The sequence below is a fragment of the Oncorhynchus gorbuscha genome, linkage group LG17 (assembly GCF_021184085.1).
Source record: "Oncorhynchus gorbuscha isolate QuinsamMale2020 ecotype Even-year linkage group LG17, OgorEven_v1.0, whole genome shotgun sequence".
Classification (NCBI taxonomy): domain Eukaryota; kingdom Metazoa; phylum Chordata; class Actinopteri; order Salmoniformes; family Salmonidae; genus Oncorhynchus; species Oncorhynchus gorbuscha.
The window spans coordinates 34,244,239-34,266,015 of record NC_060189.1 but is presented as its reverse complement, the minus strand read 5'-3'; the positions used below and the strand labels follow the sequence as shown (position 1 = coordinate 34,266,015).

At 45.2% G+C, this 21,777-nt stretch overlaps 1 protein-coding gene across 8 annotated transcripts in view; it reads left to right on the top strand.

Annotated features, from left to right (window-relative positions):
- hectd1 (HECT domain containing 1) overlaps nt 1-18,420 on the top strand; it is a 28,128-nt gene extending 9,708 nt beyond the window's left edge. For 2 of the 8 annotated variants that reach the window (XM_046309400.1, XM_046309401.1), the window contains exons 11-41: nt 1,213-1,351; nt 1,561-1,731; nt 1,918-2,140; nt 2,414-2,677; nt 2,944-3,020; nt 3,409-3,543; nt 3,825-3,971; nt 4,261-4,355; nt 4,455-4,560; nt 4,689-4,823; nt 5,038-5,177; nt 5,293-5,616; nt 5,737-5,903; nt 7,361-7,537; nt 9,570-10,382; nt 11,234-11,455; nt 11,699-11,877; nt 12,171-12,327; nt 12,493-12,715; nt 12,821-12,875; nt 13,183-13,365; nt 13,715-13,931; nt 14,036-14,246; nt 14,450-14,651; nt 14,933-15,070; nt 15,240-15,871; nt 16,117-16,195; nt 16,298-16,391; nt 16,492-16,642; nt 16,911-17,055; nt 17,332-18,420. In XM_046309400.1, coding sequence (XP_046165356.1) covers nt 1,213-1,351; nt 1,561-1,731; nt 1,918-2,140; nt 2,414-2,677; nt 2,944-3,020; nt 3,409-3,543; nt 3,825-3,971; nt 4,261-4,355; nt 4,455-4,560; nt 4,689-4,823; nt 5,038-5,177; nt 5,293-5,616; nt 5,737-5,903; nt 7,361-7,537; nt 9,570-10,382; nt 11,234-11,455; nt 11,699-11,877; nt 12,171-12,327; nt 12,493-12,715; nt 12,821-12,875; nt 13,183-13,365; nt 13,715-13,931; nt 14,036-14,246; nt 14,450-14,651; nt 14,933-15,070; nt 15,240-15,871; nt 16,117-16,195; nt 16,298-16,391; nt 16,492-16,642; nt 16,911-17,055; nt 17,332-17,469 — 6,139 coding nt within the window. In that variant the 3' untranslated portion in view covers nt 17,470-18,420. The remainder of the gene's footprint in view (nt 1-1,212; nt 1,352-1,560; nt 1,732-1,917; nt 2,141-2,413; nt 2,678-2,943; nt 3,021-3,408; nt 3,544-3,824; nt 3,972-4,260; nt 4,356-4,454; nt 4,561-4,688; nt 4,824-5,037; nt 5,178-5,292; nt 5,617-5,736; nt 5,904-7,360; nt 7,538-9,569; nt 10,383-11,233; nt 11,456-11,698; nt 11,878-12,170; nt 12,328-12,492; nt 12,716-12,820; nt 12,876-13,182; nt 13,366-13,714; nt 13,932-14,035; nt 14,247-14,449; nt 14,652-14,932; nt 15,071-15,239; nt 15,872-16,116; nt 16,196-16,297; nt 16,392-16,491; nt 16,643-16,910; nt 17,056-17,331) is intronic. The other 6 variants (XM_046309403.1, XM_046309405.1, XM_046309404.1 and 3 more) reach the window with 6 other exon arrangements.
- Nucleotides 18,421-21,777: the final 3,357 nt, after the last annotated feature.

Sequence of the window (21,777 nt, the reverse complement as noted above, 5' to 3'; positions counted from 1 at the left end):
GGAATTTCCTTGTTTTTGAAATAAAAGCAAAAAATGTGTCCATTTAAAATAACATCAAATTGATCAGAAATACCGTGTAAACATTGTTAATGTTGTAAATTACTATTGTAGCTGGAAATGGCATATTTGATTTTGATCGAATATCTACATATACGTACAGAGGCCATTATCAGTGACCATCACTCCTGTGTTCCAATGGCACGTTGTTGTGTTAGCTAATTCAAGTTTCTAATTTTAAAAGGCTAATTGTTCATTAGAAAACCCTTTTGCAATTACGTGGTTATGCTGATTAAAGAAGCATTAAAACTGGCCTTCTTTAGACTAGTTGAGTATTTGGAGCATCAGAATTTGTGGGTTCGATTACAGGCTCAAAATGGCCAGACTCAAAGAACTGAAGATCTTGTACAATGCTGTGTACTACTCCCTTCACTGTTGATGTTGAGACTGGTGTTTTGGGTATTATTTAATGAAGCTGCCAGTTGAGGACTTGTGAGGTGTCTGTTTCTCAAACTAGACACTAATGTACTTGTCATCTTGCTCAGTTGTGCACTGGGGCCTCCCACTCCTCTTTCCATTCTGGTTAGAGCCCGTTTGAAGGGAGTAGTACACAGTGTTGTATGAGATCTTCGGTTCCTTGGCAATTTCCTGCATGGAATAGCCTTCATTTCTCAGAACAAGAATAGACTGGTGAGTTTCAGAAGAAAGTTATTTGTTTCTGGGCATTTTGAGCCTGTAATTGAAACCACAAATGCTGATGCTCCAGATACTCAACTTGTCTAAGGAAGGCCAGTTTTATTGCTTCTTTAATCAGAACAACAGTTTTCAGCTGTGCTAACATAATTGCAAAAGGGTTTTCTAAAGAGCAATTAGCCTTTTAAAACTATAAACTTGGATTAGCTAACAATGTGCCATTGGAACACAGGAGTGATGGTTGCTGATAATGGGCCTATGTAGATACTACATAAAAAATCTGCAGTTTCCAGCAATAGCCATTTACAACATTAACAATGCCTACACTGTATTTCTGATCAATTTGATGTTATTTTAAATGGACAAAAAATGTGCTTTAGTTAAAAAACAATGACATTTCTACCTGACCTCATACTTTTGAACGGTAGTGTATATAATACTATTTATATGACTAAGTGCCTGAATGTATTTTCATTTCAATAGGGATATATGCAACGCCATTAACACATGTCCCCCCCCCAGGAAAGCCAGCCTGGCTCTGATCAGGAAGATGATCCACTACAGCTGTGAGGTGCTGCTGAAGGAGGTGTGTGACTCTGACACCGGTCACAACCTGCCCACCGTGCTAGTGGAGATCACCGCCACCGTGCTGGATCAGGAGGTAAGGCGATACACGACATCCATCCCTTTGTGTGTGTGTGTTCCACTGTGCTTGATTAGGAGGTGTGTGTGTGTGTGTGACCCACCACTGTTAACAACGCTGTCCAACACTGACCTGATGCCGGTTAAGCTCTCTAGTTGCACCAGGTTTCATCCACAGTGCTTGTGTCTGGAGGCTAAGTTAACCGCGGTGTCTCTCTTCCACCACAGGATGATGATGACGGTCACCTGCTGGCCTTGCAGATCATCAGAGACCTGGTGGACAAGGGAGGAGACGTCTTCCTGGACCAGCTGGCCAGGCTGGGCGTCATCAACAAGGTGTCCACTCTGGCCGGACCCACTTCAGACGACGAGAACGAGGAGGAGTCCAAACCAGAGAAGGTGAAATAAGAGCACCACATTGCAGTCAGACCAAAGATGCACTGATGGAGCTTTCTGATGTCTGTATGTTAATGAAAAGCACTCTGCAAATGTATTATTATATAAATGTATCATTCAAGTCTATCTCTGGATAAGTGTCCGCTTCATGACTAAAATGTAAATGTTTGTCTCTCTTTGTCCTGCCAGGAGGACGAGCCCCAGGAAGAAGCCAAAGAGGTGCAGCAGGGGAAGCCCTACCACTGGCGTGACTGGTCCGTCATCAGGGGTAGGGACTGCCTGTACATCTGGAGCGACGCTGCAGCCCTGGAGCTCTCCAACGGCTCCAACGGATGGTTCCGCTTCATCCTGGACGGCAAGCTGGCCACCATGTATTCCAGCGGCAGCCCCGAGGGAGGCTCCGACAGCTCAGGTAGACCTAGCTACATACCTGGACTGTTATGACCTGGACTGTTATGACCTGGACTGTTATGACTTGAACTTCCCCCAACTAGCTATTTTCATCTCTTCACCTCTTCATCTCCTTTGGGACATAAGGCCAGTATGAGCTCCCTCCACATGATGTACATGCGGTTATAAATGAATGAATAACAGTATGATACTGGAGATTTCGCAACCAACATCATGTTCCAATTTGTCTAATGTGCTAATGACGACATCATCATATCCTTGTTTTCCCACCCAGAGAGTCGTAGTGAGTTTCTGGAGAAGCTGCAGCGTGCCCGTAGCCAGGTGAAGCCTGTGACAGCTAGCCAGCCCATCCTGTCTGCCCTGGGTCCCACCAAGCTGACGGTGGGGAACTGGTCCCTGACCTGCCTGAAGGAGGGAGAGATCGCCATCCACAACTCTGACGGGCAGCAGGCCACCATCCTCAAGGAGGACTTGCCCGGCTTCGTGTTCGAGTCCAACAGGGGCACCAAGCATTCGTTCACCGCTGAAACGTCACTAGGTCAGTTGGTTTGGACTTCCGTGCATATAGGTCATAGATTTCGTGTTGTATTTCATTGTGTAATTAAGTGTTCATAAATAATTTAGAAATGCATATTTCTAAATAAGGAAATTGTAAATCAATAGTAAGGATATCCTCTGCTAGAATGAGGGGAGGTGGTGATGGCCAGGGGAAAGCCATCAAGTGCACCAGTTCTTAGGCTGGTTTGCATTCTATGGGGATTGTCTTTCTAATAGTTCCTTTTCTGTTTGTTTTGCATTGTACAGGGTCAGAGTTTGTTACCGGCTGGACTGGAAAGAGAGGAAGGAAGCTCAAATCCAAATTGGAGAAAACAAAACAAAAGGTGGATGTTTTGTTTTCTAGCAGTGACGTCAGTCTGCTGTTCAGTGTTTTTCAGTATTATTATTATTATTTTTCTCTAAAGCCAGCTTCCTTCTCCCTGAATTTAGAAGATAACTTTCTCTTTTAACAGGGACACAGATTGTCTTTTTGCTTTAGACCGCATGACATATTATCCATCTAGTTGTTAAGCCGTCATCATTATTTTAGGTTCTATGATACTGTAGTTACCCTCCAGTCTTTCCTTACCAGTGAGACTAGATCTCCTCCCTGTCTGTTCCTGTGTTTTGCTATGTGGTTGTTTTGCCTACCTTAGTTGAATGCACTGGATCTGTAAGTGTCTCTGGATAAGAGCGTCTGCTAAATGGCTCAAATGTCAAATCTGAATGTAGGTGAAGACTGTGGCCAGAGACCTGTATGAAGACCACTTCAAGGCAGTGGAGAACATGCCCAGGGGGGTGGTGGTCACCCTGAGAAACATCGCCACCCAGCTGGAGTCTGCTTGGGAGCTGCATACCAACAGACAGGTACTAACACAGAAGCACATCAACTCTAACCTCATTTATATCACAATCTGATAATGTTATGCATACCAACAGGCGGGGGTGAGGGAATTGCCTTGGAACACTCGCACAACAGCACTCGGTACTATTTTACAGTGAAATCGCTACAATGTTAAGATTGAGTAGATTTTTATTTGACTTACTCTGACATGGAGTTTTTGTTCTCTTGGTTGTTCTGTCTGAAGCTATAGGTGACAGGTTTGATGACACAGTGAAAGTTAAATGCACTGCTTTGTCTGTTGCAGTGTATCGAGGGAGAGAACACATGGCGAGACCTGATGAAAACGGCTCTGGAAAACTTGATTGTGGTTCTCAAGGATGAAAACACCATCTCCCCATATGAAATGTGCAGCAGTGGCCTCGTTCAAGCACTTTTTACAGTCCTTAATAATGTAAGTAGGTTGGGATCGATGGATGGTTGAGGCATTTTGTATGTGTTCTAAATGGTACCCTTTTTCCAATTTAGTACACTACTTTTCACCAGGGCCCTTTGGGCAACAGTAGTGCACTATATAGGAATCTGTTTGGTCTGCAGATTTCTCTTCCTTCCTTAGCCTTGTTCTCAACACTGTCTGGGCATCCAACTTCCTCAATGTTGGGACAATAAAACTTCCCGAATCGGACTATTTTGCGTCGTTAGTCCAACTCCTGCTCAATTCCTGTTTTTCTTTTCTATTTCAGAGTGTGGAACTTGACATGAAACATGATTGTAAACCATTAATGGAAAGGATAAATGTATTTAAAACTGCATTCAGTGAAAACGAAGATGATGAAAGGTAATCTAATAATTTGGACTTCAATATAAATGATTTGTAAAAAAATATAAAAATAATAAGTGTTAGTGGCTCATCTCCTGGTTTGTCCCACTTATTCAGCCGACCCGCAGTTGCCTTAATCCGCAAACTACTAGCAGTCCTGGAGTCCATTGAGCGGCTACCTCTGCATCTGTATGACACCCCAGGCTCCACCTATAACCTGCAGGTGAGTCTCTTCTCCTCCAGCCGCACCTCACACTAGTGTTGGTGACCAGTCGTTTGTTTGTTCCAGCTCCCTGTTTATTGCTTAGGGTCAGTAAAATGGATTCATCATTCTTTGTGTGCGTGTGTTAGATCCTGACGAGGAGGTTGCGTTTCCGTCTGGAGCGTGCCCCCGGGGAGACTGCGCTGATCGACCGCACAGGGCGCATGTTGAAGATGGAGCCCCTGGCCACCGTTGAGTCTCTGGAGCAGTACCTCCTCAAGATGGTACTTCAACCCTGTTTCATCCTCTCATTATCTGCCATTCTGTGTGTTTGAGGGGATCAGTTTGAGCAAGTTGAGGTGCAGAATTGCTAGTCTTGATCACATAATAGAAGTTATTTAGTATGCAAGGTGATTTGAAGATCAGTGATTCTGTGCATTCCGACTGCAATGTAGTCCATCTCAAACATGCACGTAATCTTGTCTCTCTCTCCTCCAGGTGGCTAAGCAGTGGTACGACTTTGACAGATCCTCCTTCATCTTCGTCAGGAAACTGAGAGAAGGACAGACCTTCACATTCAGACACCAGCATGACTTTGACGAGAACGGAATAGTTTACTGGATTGGCACCAATGCAAAGTAAGTCTCCTCACATTGTCTTTTTGTACGAAGACCTGATAATGAGCTTAATGCTTATGAGCCAATGTAAGAAAAACAACCTTGTATTAATCTAGTGTTTCCTTTGTGTCTCCAGGACTGCCTATGAGTGGGTGAACCCAGCGGCCTATGGCCTGGTGGTAGTGACCTCCTCTGAGGGTCGTAACCTGCCCTACGGCCGACTGGAGGACATCCTGAGTCGGGACAGCTCTGCCCTCAACTGCCACACCAACGACGATAAGAATGCGTGGTTCGCCATCGACCTGGGCCTGTGGGTCATCCCATCGGCCTATACCCTGCGCCATGCCCGTGGCTACGGCCGCTCTGCCCTCAGGAACTGGGTGTTCCAGGTGTCCAAAGACGGCCAGATCTGGATGAGTCTGTACACCCACGTGGATGACTGCAGCCTCAACGAGCCAGGGTAAATAAGCCTTGTCCCAGACAGAATGGCCCATAGGGCAGAAGACTCTCTCATCAGGAAAAACTCAAGACCCTAAACCTGTAAGTCTGATTCTGACTGTGAGTTTGTGTCCTGTCGAAGGTCCACAGCCACCTGGCCTCTGGACCCTTCGAAAGAGGAGAAGCAGGGCTGGAGACACATCCGCATCAAGCAGATGGGGAAGAATGCCAGTGGGCAGACCCACTACCTGTCTCTGTCAGGCCTGGAGATCTACGGCACCGTCAGCGGCGTGTGTGAGGACCAGCTAGGTAAGAGTCTGCACCTGGGTCCTCAAGGTTTCTTCCATCTAGGTAGTTTGTCCTTGCTACTTCTGCTAGCTCTTTGGGGTCTATGCTCACACTAGTGCTGTCAAGGAACAGTCAAAACACTTAATGATTTTAACTATGTTGATCCATCCTCACTTTTCTCGTATCACAGCCATTACACTCTGTAACCCTTTTAAAGTCACCATTGGCCTGAAATCCCTGAGCGGTTTCCTTCCTCTCCGGCAACTGAGTTAGAAGGGATGCCTGTATCTTTGTAGTGACTGGGTTTATTGATATACCATAAGTGTAATCAATAACTTTACCATGTTCAAAGGGATATTCAATGTCTGCTTTCATTTTACCCATCAAACAGGGAAAGGCTTCCAATTGTTTATCCACTGTAAATTTTCACCATAGGGGATTTTAGAAACACTTAAAATAGGGGCTGTGTTTTGTGTAGGCTTACCCTGGCATGACGTTTTGATAACTATTTAAACCTCTCGGACAAGGTGACTTTTATCGATATATTTGGCTCGATTTACTCAGATTGTAAATGGCTAATTAGCATCAGATTAAACATCATGCACACTACAAAGCTCTGCAAGCTCCAGCACATCTATTGCTGACTCTTTTGCTAACAGGTATTGTCAATTTAACTTGCACAACATAATTTTTGTGGGGTAAATATAGGCAAATAATATATTTTTTATTTAACCTTTTATTAACGAGGCAAGTCAGTTAAGAACAAATTCTTATTTACAATGACGGCCAAACCCGGACGACGCTGGGCCAATTGTGCGCCTACACATTTATCAAAAGCCACGGTAGGTCTACATGAAACGGCCCTTGTTTTAGTGTTTCTAAAATCCTCCCATGGGAAAAATGAATGGTGGGAAAACGATTGGAACCATTTCCCCGTTTGACTGCTAGGTTTTATGGGTGTTATGACACACACTGTAGTACTCTGTGGCCTTTGTGGTTGAATCTGAATTCACTGCTCTAGTGAGGGACCTTACAATTGTCTGTATGTGTGGGGTACAGAGATGAGGTAGTTGTTCAAAAATCACTTATGTGATTTGTTAAACACATTTTTACTAGTGAACTTATTTAGGCTTGCCATAAAAAAGGGGGTTGAATACTTTTTGACATTTCAGCTTTTTTATTCATTTGTAAAAAGTTTGAAGATCATAATTCCATTTTGACACAAAGTATAGTGTGTAGGCCAGTGACAACATCTCCATTTTAAAATTCAGGCTGTAAAAATAAAATTTGGATAAAGAGAAATAAGCTTTTTGTACGTGAGAAACATTTGTGGGATATTTTATTTCCGCTCATGGAACATGGGACCAACACTTGTTGCGTTTTTATATTTTTGTTCAGTGTAGTATGTTTATGAATAATGATTAATTTGATTTGAATGACTCCAAGCAATCTGACCCGTCTCCTTCTCCCTTCCACAGGTAAAGCAGTGAAGGAGGCAGAGGCCAATCTCCGCAGGCAGAGGCGTCTGTTCCGCTCCCAGGTGATGAAGTACATAGTGCCAGGGGCGCGCGTGGTGCGGGGCATCGACTGGAAGTGGAGAGACCAGGATGGCAACCCAGCAGGAGAGGGTACGGTGACGGGGGAGGCCCATAACGGTAAGACTCTACTACAACCTAAGCCCACACCATCTAATATAATGTCCCTGTGTGTGGAACTGAACCCCCACACACACAGCTTGCATAGAAAGCTTTTGTTTTTCTATGACAAAAGGGTTTAAGAAATATTCTTAAGGGACTTAGTCGACTGACATGATGATGCATGTTTTAAACCGCTAAAGCAGGACATAATGCAGGGCTTTATCCCAGAATAAACCCATATGTCACCCATCATCACATGAGGAATCGGGCTGTGTAACTATGGCTATTGAACATAGGATGTGCAAAACCTAGTAACAATGGAGTCATTGATACAAATATGGTAGACCATGTTTTTGTTGTACAAATTGTGAACATCAAGTGCATTTACATGCTTTGAGGAGCCTTTTAGTACATCTTAGAGGGCAATCCACCACTTTTCAACCTCGTTTTCGTTATCTCTAGCACAATACCAGTGTCTACATACGTGAAAACGGTGCATTTCTCATTTTTGTTGGAAAAAAATAGTTTTAAAACGTTCTACCCAACTAAAATGTAAACATTTTAAGTGATTTTCGAACACTGAGATTCACGGTGACGTGGGGGCAATAACATTCCCTCCTTCTGGCCTGAAACTCATTGCAGGTTTTGAAATGCACTGTCTTTAAAAAAAAACTTTATTCTTACCCTTTGTCACAGAAGCATTTTTTTAGGACCTTTTTAACTACAGAGCATCGAAACGTGACATTTTCACATATGTAGACACTGGTATGGTGCTGGAAATAATGAATAGGAGGTTGAAAGTGGCGGAATTGCCCTTTAACCCAAATCTCCTTTTTTACTAACTCTCTCGTCTCACTTTTGTATGTTAAATACTGAGGGTCTAGTTGGTCTGAAAGAAATCAACCAACAGTTGTTCATTATGTCCTAATATAATGTTTGCGCTTACATAACATCTGTGCCTTAACCTTGATCAGTAACTTCAGAAACAAGGTCTTTACAAGACATTGTACAGGTGGTCGGTGGCCGGTGCTACTACACAGTTCTTAACGGGACAGTGTTTTCTTTTCTTGGCTTTCCCACTAAAGGCTGTTACTTTCCTACTTTCTCTTCTGCTTCTGACCTCCCGCTACAGGCCTATTACTTACTCTTCTCCAATCCAATCGGGAAACAAGGCCATTCTTTGTTAATGAAGAATAAATAATAACCTTCACGAGCACTTTAACTACAGAGCAGTCTAGTGGTTGATCTAAGTCAGTGCTACTGCTCTGCTGTGTGACTAGACTGCATTATATTGGGCTCTTGCTTTTCCGGGCCACATTATTAAATACAAGGGCCTGAAAAGCATCACATGTTACCTATCTCTCTGTATGCCGAACATCTTTTAAAACCACTCATGATCATTTTACGTATTTCACTAAACTTGCAAAACTGTCACTACCATTATACCCTTTTGTTATTAGTTTGCTAATTTGAAGTGCAACCCTTCCCCAACGTACCAGGTAACCATTTCGTACTTGAAGCTATCTGTTAGATCTCTGGGTAGCCATGTGTTTAAATACTTTTTGACTAATTGTCTCCATCAATCAACTAAGTGCATGTTGATGTCACAATTTGCAGGCACTGAATAGACTCACTCCATTGCAACTATATTATATTTAGATTGACAAAAATATTCTTCAGTTCCTTTTTCTCAGGTGGCTTTTAGCTTCGCATTTGCAAAATTCTACTTTGCTTGTCATTTTCTGTAACTCATGATTTCTATCTGATTGCTTCACCTGGACCAGAGTACTAGACCATACAGTATTGTTAAGACAACCAATATCTCAATTAGACTTGCCATTGATTTAACTATTCAGCAATATGCTAAACATACTATCAGCTTCAGCATAGCTGCATAGAATGGCATGCTGTTGAATTAGTCTGAAGTTGTATACAGCCCACCTGTCATTTGTCATAAACAAAGGTATCTGGTCCAGTGTCAAGCCGTGCTGCTGTCTTGACTTGCTGTCTGCTCTCTGCTGGGTCTCACAACATTCATATCCCTTTCCAGGCTGGATTGATGTCACCTGGGATGCTGGTGGCTCAAACTCTTACCGTATGGGTGCTGAAGGAAAATTTGACCTCAAGCTTGCGCCAGGGTACGACCCTGAGTCTGCGCCATCACCCAAACCTGTCTCATCCACTGTTTCAGGCACAGCGCAGTCCTGGAGCAGCCTGGTGAAAAATAACTGTCCGGACAAGGGCGGCTCCTCCTCGGCTGCAGGGGCCAGCTCTTCAAGCCGGAAGGGCAGTAGCAGCTCGGTGTGTAGCGTGGCCAGCAGCAGCGATATCAGTCTCAGCTCCACCAAGGTAGAGCGCCGGGCCGAGAGCTTGCTGGGGGGGGTCCTAGGGGTCAGTGGTGGCACCATCGGGGCAGAAGGCCAAGAGCCCATTGTGGTACTGTCATCCGAGGCTGGATGCGTGTCCAGCACGTTAACTGCTGAGGGTGGCGAGCGGAAAGCGGGCGCAGACAGGCAAGAGGCTGTAGATGCCACGTCCATCTCCATGGCACTAGTCAGCGTCAGCTCGCCTGACGTCAGCTCGGTGTCCGAGTCCTCCAGTAAGGAGACGGCTTCCCAGAGGCCCCTATGTTCTGCGGCCAGCGCCCGTCTGTCCGTTAGCTCTCTGCTGGCGGCCAGCGCTCCCATGAGCTCCAGCGCCAGCGTGCCCAACCTGTCGTCACGGGAGGCCAGCCTCATGGAATCGTTTGTGAGGAGGGCTCCCAACATGTCCCGCACCAATGCTACCAACAACATGAACCTGAGTCGCAGCAGCAGCGACAACAACACCAACACACTGGGACGAAATGTCATGAGCACTGCAAGTGAGTATTCAGCCTCTACTGTCTGCAGGCCAGGAATGCATGGGATACACAGCCCTCAGCCTTCAGTTCTCCTCAGCCTTCAGTGCACATAAAGGGACCACTGTCCAGCTGGCTATGATTGGCATGACTTGTAGAAGGAGCCTTCTAACTTCGGTTTGAGATTTGGTCACACTTTTACATAAAATTGGAGTTTAGCTTCAGCTAGTACAATAATAAATTATAAAATGTTTACAACCTGGAGTAGTTGTCAATTTTACATTGCAAGGACACGTAATGTTTGAACAAGTACTGTGAATGCACACGTCGCAAAAATATGCTAAATGTTTTACGTTGTGCTCAATATTGATAATTTGATTGCTAATCTGATCACCACACAAAGGGAAGGATCAAAACAGTCACTCATCTAGACGAGAATAACTACTGGCTTCACATAAGAGTGGTGTTGTTGCTTTTGTGCTGATGTGTTTTTGTTTGCTCTAATATTAAGCTATTTTGTTAAACCAAGGAGAATCTAACGTTTTTAAAATATTTTTTACTTTGCTGACAGTGCATTACTAAAATGTATTTCATTTCCATTTTTTTGTCATCCTTAAATAGAGCTATAGAAATATAGTGAGCAGTGGATCATTTTATAATGTTGACATTTTATTTACTCAACATGACTTCCAGTGGTCAGAAGATGCTGACTGAGGCTTGAATGTGACAAGCATGTGTAGTGGTAGAAGAACAACCAGCATGTGTAGTGGTAGAAGAACAACCAGCATTGTTTGAACTGGAACCAGTCAAAAATAATACCTGCTTCTTTTTCTGTTTGGGAACTAATCGCATTTTTGGTTTTTGTTTGTTTGCAGCTTCTCCTCTCATGGGTGCACAGAGCTTTCCTAACCTCACAACCACTGGCACCACCTCAACTGTTACAATGTCCACATCCATAGTAACCAGCAGCAATAATGTAGCCACGGCAACCACAGGTTTGTCGGTTGGCCAGTTGCTCAGTAACACTCTGACCACCAGCCTGACCTCTACGTCTAGTGAGAGCGACACTGGTCAGGAAGCTGAGTTTTCCCTCTATGGTAGGCTATACTAGACTCTTACTATTATTATTCCTATGTTATATACATATTATACATCTCTCTTCTCCTCCTAAACTACTCCTCAGCTTCTTCAACATTTAACGTGTTTCTACTGCCTAACATCCATGTTAACATTTGACACATCTTGACTCCTCATACATTTGGCTAGCACTTTCTCGGGGAAGTGCATGATGATCCGAGTTGTTTCTAGTGAGACCTCACACTTGAGTCCTCTCCCTGCAGACTTCCTGGACAGTTGTCGCGCTAACACACTATTGGCCGAGTTAGATGATGAAGAGGATCTGCCTGAGCCAGATGATGATGATGATGAGAACGAGGATGACAATCAGGAAGACCAAGAGTATGAGGAAGTTCTGGTACGGTCCAGGGTAAACCTTGGTTTCCACATTCATTTTAATAGGGTAAAATTTGTTGCAGTTTCTCTTCATATAGTGTACTTGTCGATTTGCATGCTTGTACTCCTTTTAAAAAAATAGTTGCCTGAACCTCCCTTAAGTTTGTCTGTAAATTCTGTGGATTGTGAAGTGAGATTTGTTAATGTATGCAATTTTTGTTAAGTGTTTTGTTTTTTAAAATAAATCTTTCTTTGTCCTGTAGATGTCTAATATTGGTGTTGCATGTTTGTGTTGGGTGTAGTACCTTGTCTACCACTCCCAAAGAGCTGATGGTGGTTGTTCATGTCCTGTTTTAACAGGAAGAGGAAGAGTATGAAACCAAAGGGGGTCGGCGTAGAACCTGGGACGATGACTTTGTCCTCAAACGCCAGTTCTCTGCTTTAGTCCCGGCGTTCGACCCCAGACCAGGCCGGACCAACGTCCAGCAGACCACCGACCTGGAGATCCCTCCCCCAGGTAAACACACGACACCAACAGTATTCAGTTCAATATGTATGACTGTGGATAGACTTGGTTTTGTACATGATTACTAGACAAATGGCAAGTCTTTCACACATCCTTCAGTTGAACTCTAGAGCACAGTGGTGAGCTTTTTCTTCATGTCTTTCCTTGTCCTTACAGGTACACCTCGCTCTGAAGTCCAGGAGGAGGTTGAGTGTCCCCCCTCCCCCCACCTTGCCCTCATCCTCAAAGTGGCAGGGCTTGGAACCACCCGAGAAGTTGAACTACCTCTCTCCAACTACAAGGGTACTATCTTTTACTATGTCCAGAAGCTCCTGCAGCTCTCCTGCAGCGGGAGCGTCAAGTCTGATAAACTGCGCCGGATCTGGGAACCCACATATACGTAAGTCTGAATGGTTGTTGTTTTACCTTTTCCTCGTGATTCTGTGGTGAAACCTAATCTAAAAATAGCCTTTTGATCATGATGTTTTGACTTTCTGTGTTGCAGGATAATGTACAGGGAAATGAAGGATTCGGACAAAGAGAAGGAAAGTAGAAAGATGGTAATTGACAGGTTTCACATCCCCTCAGTCCTTCTAAACTGCCCATTTTTAAAATCTTGGCTGTGAATTTCTGTGGCTGTTCTCAAATGTGTAGCTAAATGTTCTTCCTGGACAGCTAGACAGCCATACCTCACTAACCTTTTTAAAGACGCAAGGAGACTGTGACTGAAAACCCTATTAGTCATAATGTAACTAGAGTAACTGCACCGGCCTCGTTAGTGGTTAAACCAATCTACTGTAATGCATGTCTATTTGCCTTGAGACTTTACAATCAGGAAAGACCAACATTTGGTTCTTCCTGTTGTAGGGTTGCTGGTCTGTAGAGCATGTGGAGCAATACCTTGGCACTGATGAATTACCAAAGAATGACTTGATAACCTACATGCAGAAGAATGCAGACTCCTCTTTCCTGCGCCACTGGAAATTAACCGGCACTAATAAAAGTATTAGGAAAAACAGAAATTGTTCTCAGCTCATAGCTGCATACAAGGTATAGAACGACATCAAGATGTTGCTTAAATATCTGTCTATCTTCTCTTTTGATATCCTTTTCATTCTTGCTTGACTGTCACTTGTGTTAGACAGTTGTCGCTGTTTTCTTTAGCTAAATGGCTTGTGGCTGTTCTGTAAATAATGCATTACCATGATTTCCATAGACGTCAGTGTTGTGAATCTGTTCAGTTTCATTATTTTGTCATACGAGAATGCAGTAATTGTACAGTAAAATAGCCTTGTCCAGTTTTATGCTACCGTCTTCATTGTTAATCAGTGAGTTAGTATAGTCAGGGAGCTGAAGGAAACATCTGGTTTTAAACCACGGCCCATATGATTGCTTGCAGGACTTCTGTGAGCATGGATGTAGGTCAGGGGGCCTGAGCCCTGGGTCTCTGGGTGTCATGCAGACCTGTGACATTCTGAGTGTGGCCAGGGAGCAGGCCCAGGCCAAGGCTGGCTCCAGTCAGAGCGCCTGTGGAGTGGAGGACGTGCTCCAGCTACTCCGCATCCTATTCATCATCGGGGGAGACCCCCACGCCCACGCACGCACTTTCCAGGAAGGTACGGATACACATCTCGGAACACGCACTACTAGGAAGTTATGCCCCCCCCCCCTGTTTGTGTTCTTAATGACACATGTTGTTAATCTACTATGTTATGACTAGATGTGGATGACCTCCAATTCAATGCATCGCCTGAGGAATTCACCAGCAAGAAGGTCACAACAAAGATTCTCCAGCAGATAGAGGAGCCTCTGGCCCTGGCCAGTGGGGCCCTCCCAGAGTGGTGTGAGCAGCTTACCAGCAAGTGTCCTTTCCTCATCCCCTTCGAGACCCGGCAGCTGTACTTCACCTGCACTGCGTTTGGAGCCTCCAGGTTAGTGCTACTTGACATGTAACAAAAATGTGTGTCTATCGCGCTCTGTATTCTCTTGAAGATGGTGCATGGTCTTGTACTGCATTGAATAACGAACATTATGTTCCCTGACATATTACAGGGCCTAATTTAATTATTTGAGTGCTGTCCATTTCATTCACCTTATTCTATACTGACCCTGTATGTGCCTGTGTGTCCTCAAGGGCAATAGTGTGGCTGCAGAACCGGCGGGAGGCCACCATGGAGCGCTCACGGCCCTCCACCACGGTGCGGAGAGACGACCCTGGGGAGTTCAGGGTGGGCCGGCTCAAACACGAGAGGATCAAGGTCCCCCGCGGAGACCAGATGATGGAGTGGGCTGAGAGTGTCATGCAGATCCACGCCGACAGGAAATCTGTTCTGGAGGTAAAACACCACGCCAGATTACACCATATTTAAGCACATACATTTTACTCCTGGCCTATAAAGCACGCTCAATGGAGGATCTGTGTGAAGGGATTATTGGTTGTCATGAATAAGTGGTCCACATAATGCTATGTGGTGTGAAATAAGTCCTCATTCATACTCAACAATTTTGTAAGCTTACTGTACATGTTGTTTTTTTACAGCTTGGTGATGTCTTCCCCGATTTAAATGGCATGGCTATGGAAGTTTGTAGTGACTGACCAATATGTCTCTCTTCCCAGGTTGAGTTCCAGGGGGAGGAGGGCACAGGCCTCGGTCCCACCCTGGAGTTCTATGCTCTGGTGGCAGCTGAGTTCCAGAGGACTTCCCTGGGTATCTGGCTCTGTGATGACGATTTCCCAGACGATGAGTCTCGCCAGGCAAGTGCCGCTTTACGGTCACATGAAAACGTAGACCTAAACAGTAATATTATCCATGCAATTACATGTTCTCATTTTCCTTAAAAACAACATACTGTATATTTAGATGTTATGAACCATGTCAGTGTCACTTGAATATTTTTGGGGATTAACTGTGTTGTACTATCAGGTGGATCTGGGTGGGGGTCTGAAACCTCCAGGCTACTACGTCCAGCGCTCCTGTGGCCTGTTCCCAGCCCCATTCCCCCAGGACAGTGACGAGCTGGAACGCCTCAGCAAACTCTTCTTCTTCCTCGGTGTCTTCCTGGCCAAGTGCATCCAGGACAACCGCCTGGTGGACCTGCCCATTTCACGACCCTTCTTCAAGTTGCTCTGTATGGGTGACATTAAGAGCAACATGTCCAAGCTGCTCTATGCGTCCCGCGGGGGTCCTCTCCTCCTTGATCCCACCGAGCAGCACCGCCACTTCTCAGAGATCCAGTCGGAGGCGTCCACCGAGGAGAGCCAGGACACCTATTCCATCGGCAGCTTTGACGAGGACTCAAAGTCAGAGTTCATCCTGGACCCTCCTAAACCCAAGCCCCCGGCCTGGTACCACGGCATCCTGACCTGGGAGGACTTTGAACTGGTCAACCCCCACCGGGCCAAGTTCCTGAAGGAGATGAAGGAGCTGGCGGTGAAGAGGAGGCTGATCCTGGCGAACAAGAGTCTGTCTGAGGATGAGAAGAACACTAGGCTGCAGGACCTCATGCTGAAGAACCCCATGGGCTCTGGACCACCACTTAGTGTAGAGGACCTGGGGTGAGCACAGCACCCACCACCACTCATTACTGAGAGCGTTTTTATAAATTCAGTGGATCATTTCCTGAATTGGAATGGCATTTTTGCTAATTACTTTGTTTTGTAGGCGACGTATAATCACTTGTGGTACATTGTTTAAATTTGCTCACCTTTTCAGTTTCCAATTATGCTGATTCATTATTTGATCCTTGACCGGTATATCATTGTCATTCAACATGGCTAATTTTGAGTCCCTTTTCTCCCAGATTGAATTTCCAGTTCTGCCCCTCATCCAAAGTGCATGGGTTCTCAGCAGTGGACCTGAAGCCCAATGGAAATGATGAGGTAGGTAGAGAACTGCACCGCTATTGGCCGTGCCGTGAGTTTTACTGGTTAGATGAGTGGTGTCTAAATCTGTCCTCTGCCCCGCTCTGTTAATCCTTGCAGATGGTGACCATGGAGAATGCTGAGGAGTATGTGGAGCTCATGTTTGACTTCTCTATGCACACTGGCATCCAGAAACAAATGGAGGCTTTCAGAGGTATGCCTATTGAAACAACACACGGATTAGTGTTAGTAATCACGTAGAAAAATATGTTTGCACACTACATTTTGAATGAAATGAACTTTACTTTTCTCAGAGGGTTTTAACCGAGTGTTCCCCATGGAGAAGCTGAGCTCCTTCAGTCACAAGGAGGTGCAGATGATCCTCTGTGGAAACCAGTCTCCTTCCTGGACATCTGAGGACGTCATGAACTACACAGAGCCTAAGCTGGGCTACACTCGGGACAGGTATGATGGCCCTCGTATCTACAGCTTCTAGACTAGATCATTTACTCTGGCCAGCTTGAAAAAAGTTTTAGATCTCCTTGTAATGACTGTTGGTTGTGATTTAAAAGGGGTTCAAATGACAAGAACTGAAATGGTGAAGTCACTTAGTTCCTAGAGGAACATGAGAACTTGTACTGCTGCACCAGTACATCAACTAACAGCTTGTTGTTTTCATATTTTGCTGGAGAGATCTTTTTAACTGTTGTATCTGTTCTCGTCCTCTCCACAGTCCTGGGTTCCTGCGTTTTGTGCGGGTGCTGTGTGGCATGTCATCTGACGAGAGGAAAGCCTTCCTCCAGTTCACCACAGGATGCTCCACTCTGCCCCCTGGTGGTCTGGCAAACTTGCACCCACGCCTCACCATCGTTCGGAAGGTAAGGCTCTCCATGAGGCCAATCACTGATGAGTTTAGGGAACTTTATTAACCTTGCATTACAGTAAGCCATCCGAATGAGGTTGATATGGACATGTTTCAGAAATGCTGCCAGTAGAAATTTGTGAAATGTTTGAAATTAAATGTATTCTGTTCAGCTTTAAATCATAGTATTGTAATGACACTACCTCCACCACTTGTATCTGCCACTCCAGACCTCTGGGAATATAGAGCAGGGCTGTGACTGCAACACAGTTAACCTATTTGTTCCCCCTAGGTTGACGCGACAGACTCCAGCTATCCATCTGTTAACACTTGTGTGCATTACCTGAAGCTGCCAGAGTATTCCTCTGAAGACATCATGAGAGAGCGCCTCCTAGCAGCTACCATGGAGAAGGGCTTCCACCTCAACTGAGCATGCTCCGTCTGCCCCATTATGACTGACCAACCCCCCACCCACGCTGGTGAAGCCTGTTGTGTTTTGTTGCAGAAAAAGAAAGCTGTGCTCTCTGAGATCTCTCCTCCCAACCCCACACAACCTTACATCTCCCCCGTCCTGTCCTTTCCCCCTGAAAAACTTTAGGAAAACAGTCCATTGTTAACTCAATAGCTGCTGATACAGATAAAACCAGGGCCCACCTCCCCTCTCCTCCGACCCACCTCCACTCCTCCGACCCACCTGCTTACTTGTCACAGCCCTCTCCCTCCCCCAGGGCACTCTGCTGCTTTAAGGGCTTGAGCAACTGGAAGACGGGGCAGACAGTTTCCTCATGTTCTAGTGTTTACTATCTCTCTCTCTCTCTCTCTCTCATACTTTGGCTGTGAGCATCTGTGTACAAGTTCTCTGTAGATTTTTGGGTTTTCAGACTACCACCAGCTTCTCTCCACCACCCCGGCTGGCAACCTCCTTCCTTTCCCTGTGTGATGTGAGGGGGAGAAGGGCAGCTGCTTCTGTAGAGCTAACTGTAGAGTGTTTGGGCATTTCCTTACCAGGTTGTTTTACTAGTGCCTGCGATGTTTGAATATTAGGATTACCTTTTACTTCATCTAACATCATACAATCATGATGCACATGCTTATTATTTTTCCTTTTGCTTTCGTTACTGTGTGTATTTTGATGTTTATTGCCCTGCTATAAGGATCAAAGTCCCTGAGTGCATTTTGTGTAATTTGATAAAGCTAGAGACGACAACACTGGTTCTGTGTGCAAGGCACATTTGAAAAGGAAAAAAAAGCAAGCTATGCTTTCCCTTGTATTTTCTTTGTATATTATAAACATTTATTTAACTCAAGTTGCAGTTTGAAGTAAACAGATATTTTCAAATGTGTATGCTCCAAAAATAATCATTAAAATGTTTGCAAAGTATGAAGTCTTGTTTATTTACATTAAGAACTGAATAATATTCCATGCACTTTAAAGCTCCAAGGGAAGATGTACGTAATACCTCAGTTCAGTCTATTACTATAGCTGCTGTATAAAAAAATACCTATTCTATACAATGGATTATTGATAAACTCAAGTATGAAGTCCATAAATAATTTGGATGGCAATGTGTCCATTTTCTTCCCCAAAGGGTAACAGTGGCAAGGAAGTATGTGAACCCTTTGGAATTACCTGGATTTCTGCATAAATTAGTCATAAAAATGAATTCCAAAGTTTAGCCTAACATTCTCCTGCATTATCCTTCTGCCAATTGACGCTCAACAGGACAACGACCCAAAACACAAAAGTATATCAACAGAATTGCTTCAACAAAAGAAAATACGCCTTCTGGAGTGGCCCAGTTAGAGTCCAGACCGCAACCCGATTATTTAAATGCTGTGGCATGACCTCGAGTGGTTCACAGCAGACATTGCTGTGTGATGAAGAAAACATACAGGAACTCAAATCCTTCTGTTCACCTGATTTAGAATTCCTCACAATCAAATGTAGACCGCATTATCTTCCAAGAGAATTCTCTTCGATTATAATCACAGCCGTATATATCCCCCCCCCAAGCAGACACATCGATGGCTCTGAACGAACTTTATTTAACTCTTTGCAAACTGGAAAACATTTATCCGGAGGCTGCATTCATTGTAGCTGGGGATTTTAACAAAGCCAATCTGAAAACAAGACTCCCTAAATTTTATCAGCATATCGATTGCGCAACCAGGGGTGGTAAAACCTTGGATCATTGTTACTCTAACTTCCGCGACGCATATAAGGCCCTGCCCCGCCCCCCCTTTCGGAAAAGCTGACCACGACTCCATTTTGCTGATCCCTGCCTACAGACAGAAATTAAAACAAGAGGCGCCCACGCTGAGGTCTGTCCAACGCTGGTCAGAACAAGCTGACTCTACACTCCAAGACTGCTTCCATCACGTGGACTGGGACATGTTTCGTATTGCGTCAGATGGGAATATTGACGAATACGCTGATTCGGTGTGCGAGTTCATTAGAACGTGCGTCGAAGATGTCGTTCCCATAGCAACGATAAAAACATTCCCTAACCAGAAACCGTGGATTGATGGCAGCATTCGCGTGAAACTGAAAGCGCGAACCACTGCTTTTAATCAGGGCAAGGTGTATGGCAACATGACTGAATACAAACAGTGCAGCTATTCCCTCCGTAAGGCTATCAAACAAGCTAAGCGTCAGTACAGAGACAAAGTGGAATCTCAATTCAATGGCTCAGACACAAGAGGCATGTGGCAGGGTCTACAGTCAATCACGGACTACAAGATGAAATCCAGCCCAGTCACGGACCAGGATGTCTTGCTCCCAGGCAGACTAAATAACTTTTTTGCCCGCTTTGAGGACAATACAGTGCCACTGACACGGCCTGCAACGGAAACATGCAGTCTCTCCTTCACTGCAGCCGAGGTGAGTAAGACATTTAAACGTGTTAACCCTCGCAAGGCTGCAGGCCCAGACGGCATCCCCAGCCGCGCCCTCCGAGCATGCGCAGACCAGCTGGCCGGTGTGTTTACGGACATATTCAATCAATCCCTATACCAGTCTGCTGTTCCCACATGCTTCAAGAGGGCCACCATTGTTCCTGTTCCCAAGAAAGCTAAGGTAACTGAGCTAAACGACTACCGCCCCGTAGCACTCACTTCCGTCATCATGAAGTGCTTTGAGAGACTAGTCAAGGACCATATCACCTCCACCCTACCTGACACCCTAGACCCACTCCAATTTGCTTACCGCCCAAATAGGTCCACAGACGATGCAATCTCAACCACACTGCACACTGCCCTAACCCACCTGGACAAGAGGAATACCTATGTGAGAATGCTGTTCATCGACTACAGCTCGGCATTCAACACCATAGTACCCTCCAAGCTCGTCATCAAGCTCGAGACCCTGGGTCTCGACCCCGCCCTGTGCAACTGGGTACTGGACTTCCTGACGGGCCGCCCCCAGGTGGTGAGGGTAGGCAACAACATCTCCTCCCCGCTGATCCTCAACACGGGGGGCCCCACAAGGGTGCGTTCTGAGCCCTCTCCTGTACTCCCTGTTCACCCACGACTGCGTGGCCACGCACGCCTCCAACTCAATCATCAAGTTTGCGGACGACACAACAGTGGTAGGCTTGATTACCAACAACGACGAGACGGCCTACAGGGAGGAGGTGAGGGCCCTTGGAGTGTGGTGTCAGGAAAATAACCTCACACTCAACGTCAACAAAACTAAGGAGATGATTGTGGACTTCAGGAAACAGCAGAGGGAACACCCCCTATCCACATCGATGGAACAGTAGTGGAGAGGGTAGCTAGTTTTAAGTTCCTCGGCATACACATCACAGACAAACTGAATTGGTCCACTCACACTGACAGCGTCGTGAAGAAGGCGCAGCAGCGCCTATTCAACCTCAGGAGGCTGAAAAATTTGGCTTGTCACCAAAAGCACTCACAAACTTCTACAGATGCACAATCGAGAGCATCCTGGCGGGCTGTATCACCGCCTGGTACGGCAACTGCTCTGCCCTCAACCGTAAGGCTCTCCAGAGGGTAGTGAGGACTGCACAACGCATCACCGGGGCAAACTACCTGCCCTCCAGGACACCTACACCACCCGTTGTTACAGGAAGGCCATAAAGATCATCAAGGACATCAACCACCCGAACCACTGCCTGTTCACCCCGCTATCATCCAGAAGGCGAGGTCAGTACAGGTGCATCAAAGCTGGGACCGAGAGACTGAAAAACAGCTTCTATCTCAAGGCCATCAGACTGTTAAATAGCCACCACTAACATTGAGTGGCTGCTGCCAACACACTGTCATTGACACTGACCCAACTCCAGCCATTTTAATAATGGGAATTGATGGAAATGATGTAAATATATATATATATATATATCACTAGCCACTTTAAACAATGCTACCTTATATAATGTTACTTACCCTACATTATTCATCTCATATGCATATGTATATACTGTACTCTACAACATCGACTGCATCCTTATGTAACACATGTATCACTAGCCACTTTAACTATGCCACTTTGTTTACTTTGTCTACACACTCATCTCATATGTATATACTGTACTCGATACCATCTACTGTATGCTGCTCTGTACCATCACTCATTCATATATCCTTATGTACATGTTCCTTATCCCCTTACACTGTGTATAATACAGTAGTTTTTTTTGGAATTGTTAGTTAGATTACTTGTTGGTTATCACTGCATTGTCGGAACTAGAAGCACAAGCATTTCGCTACACTCGCATTA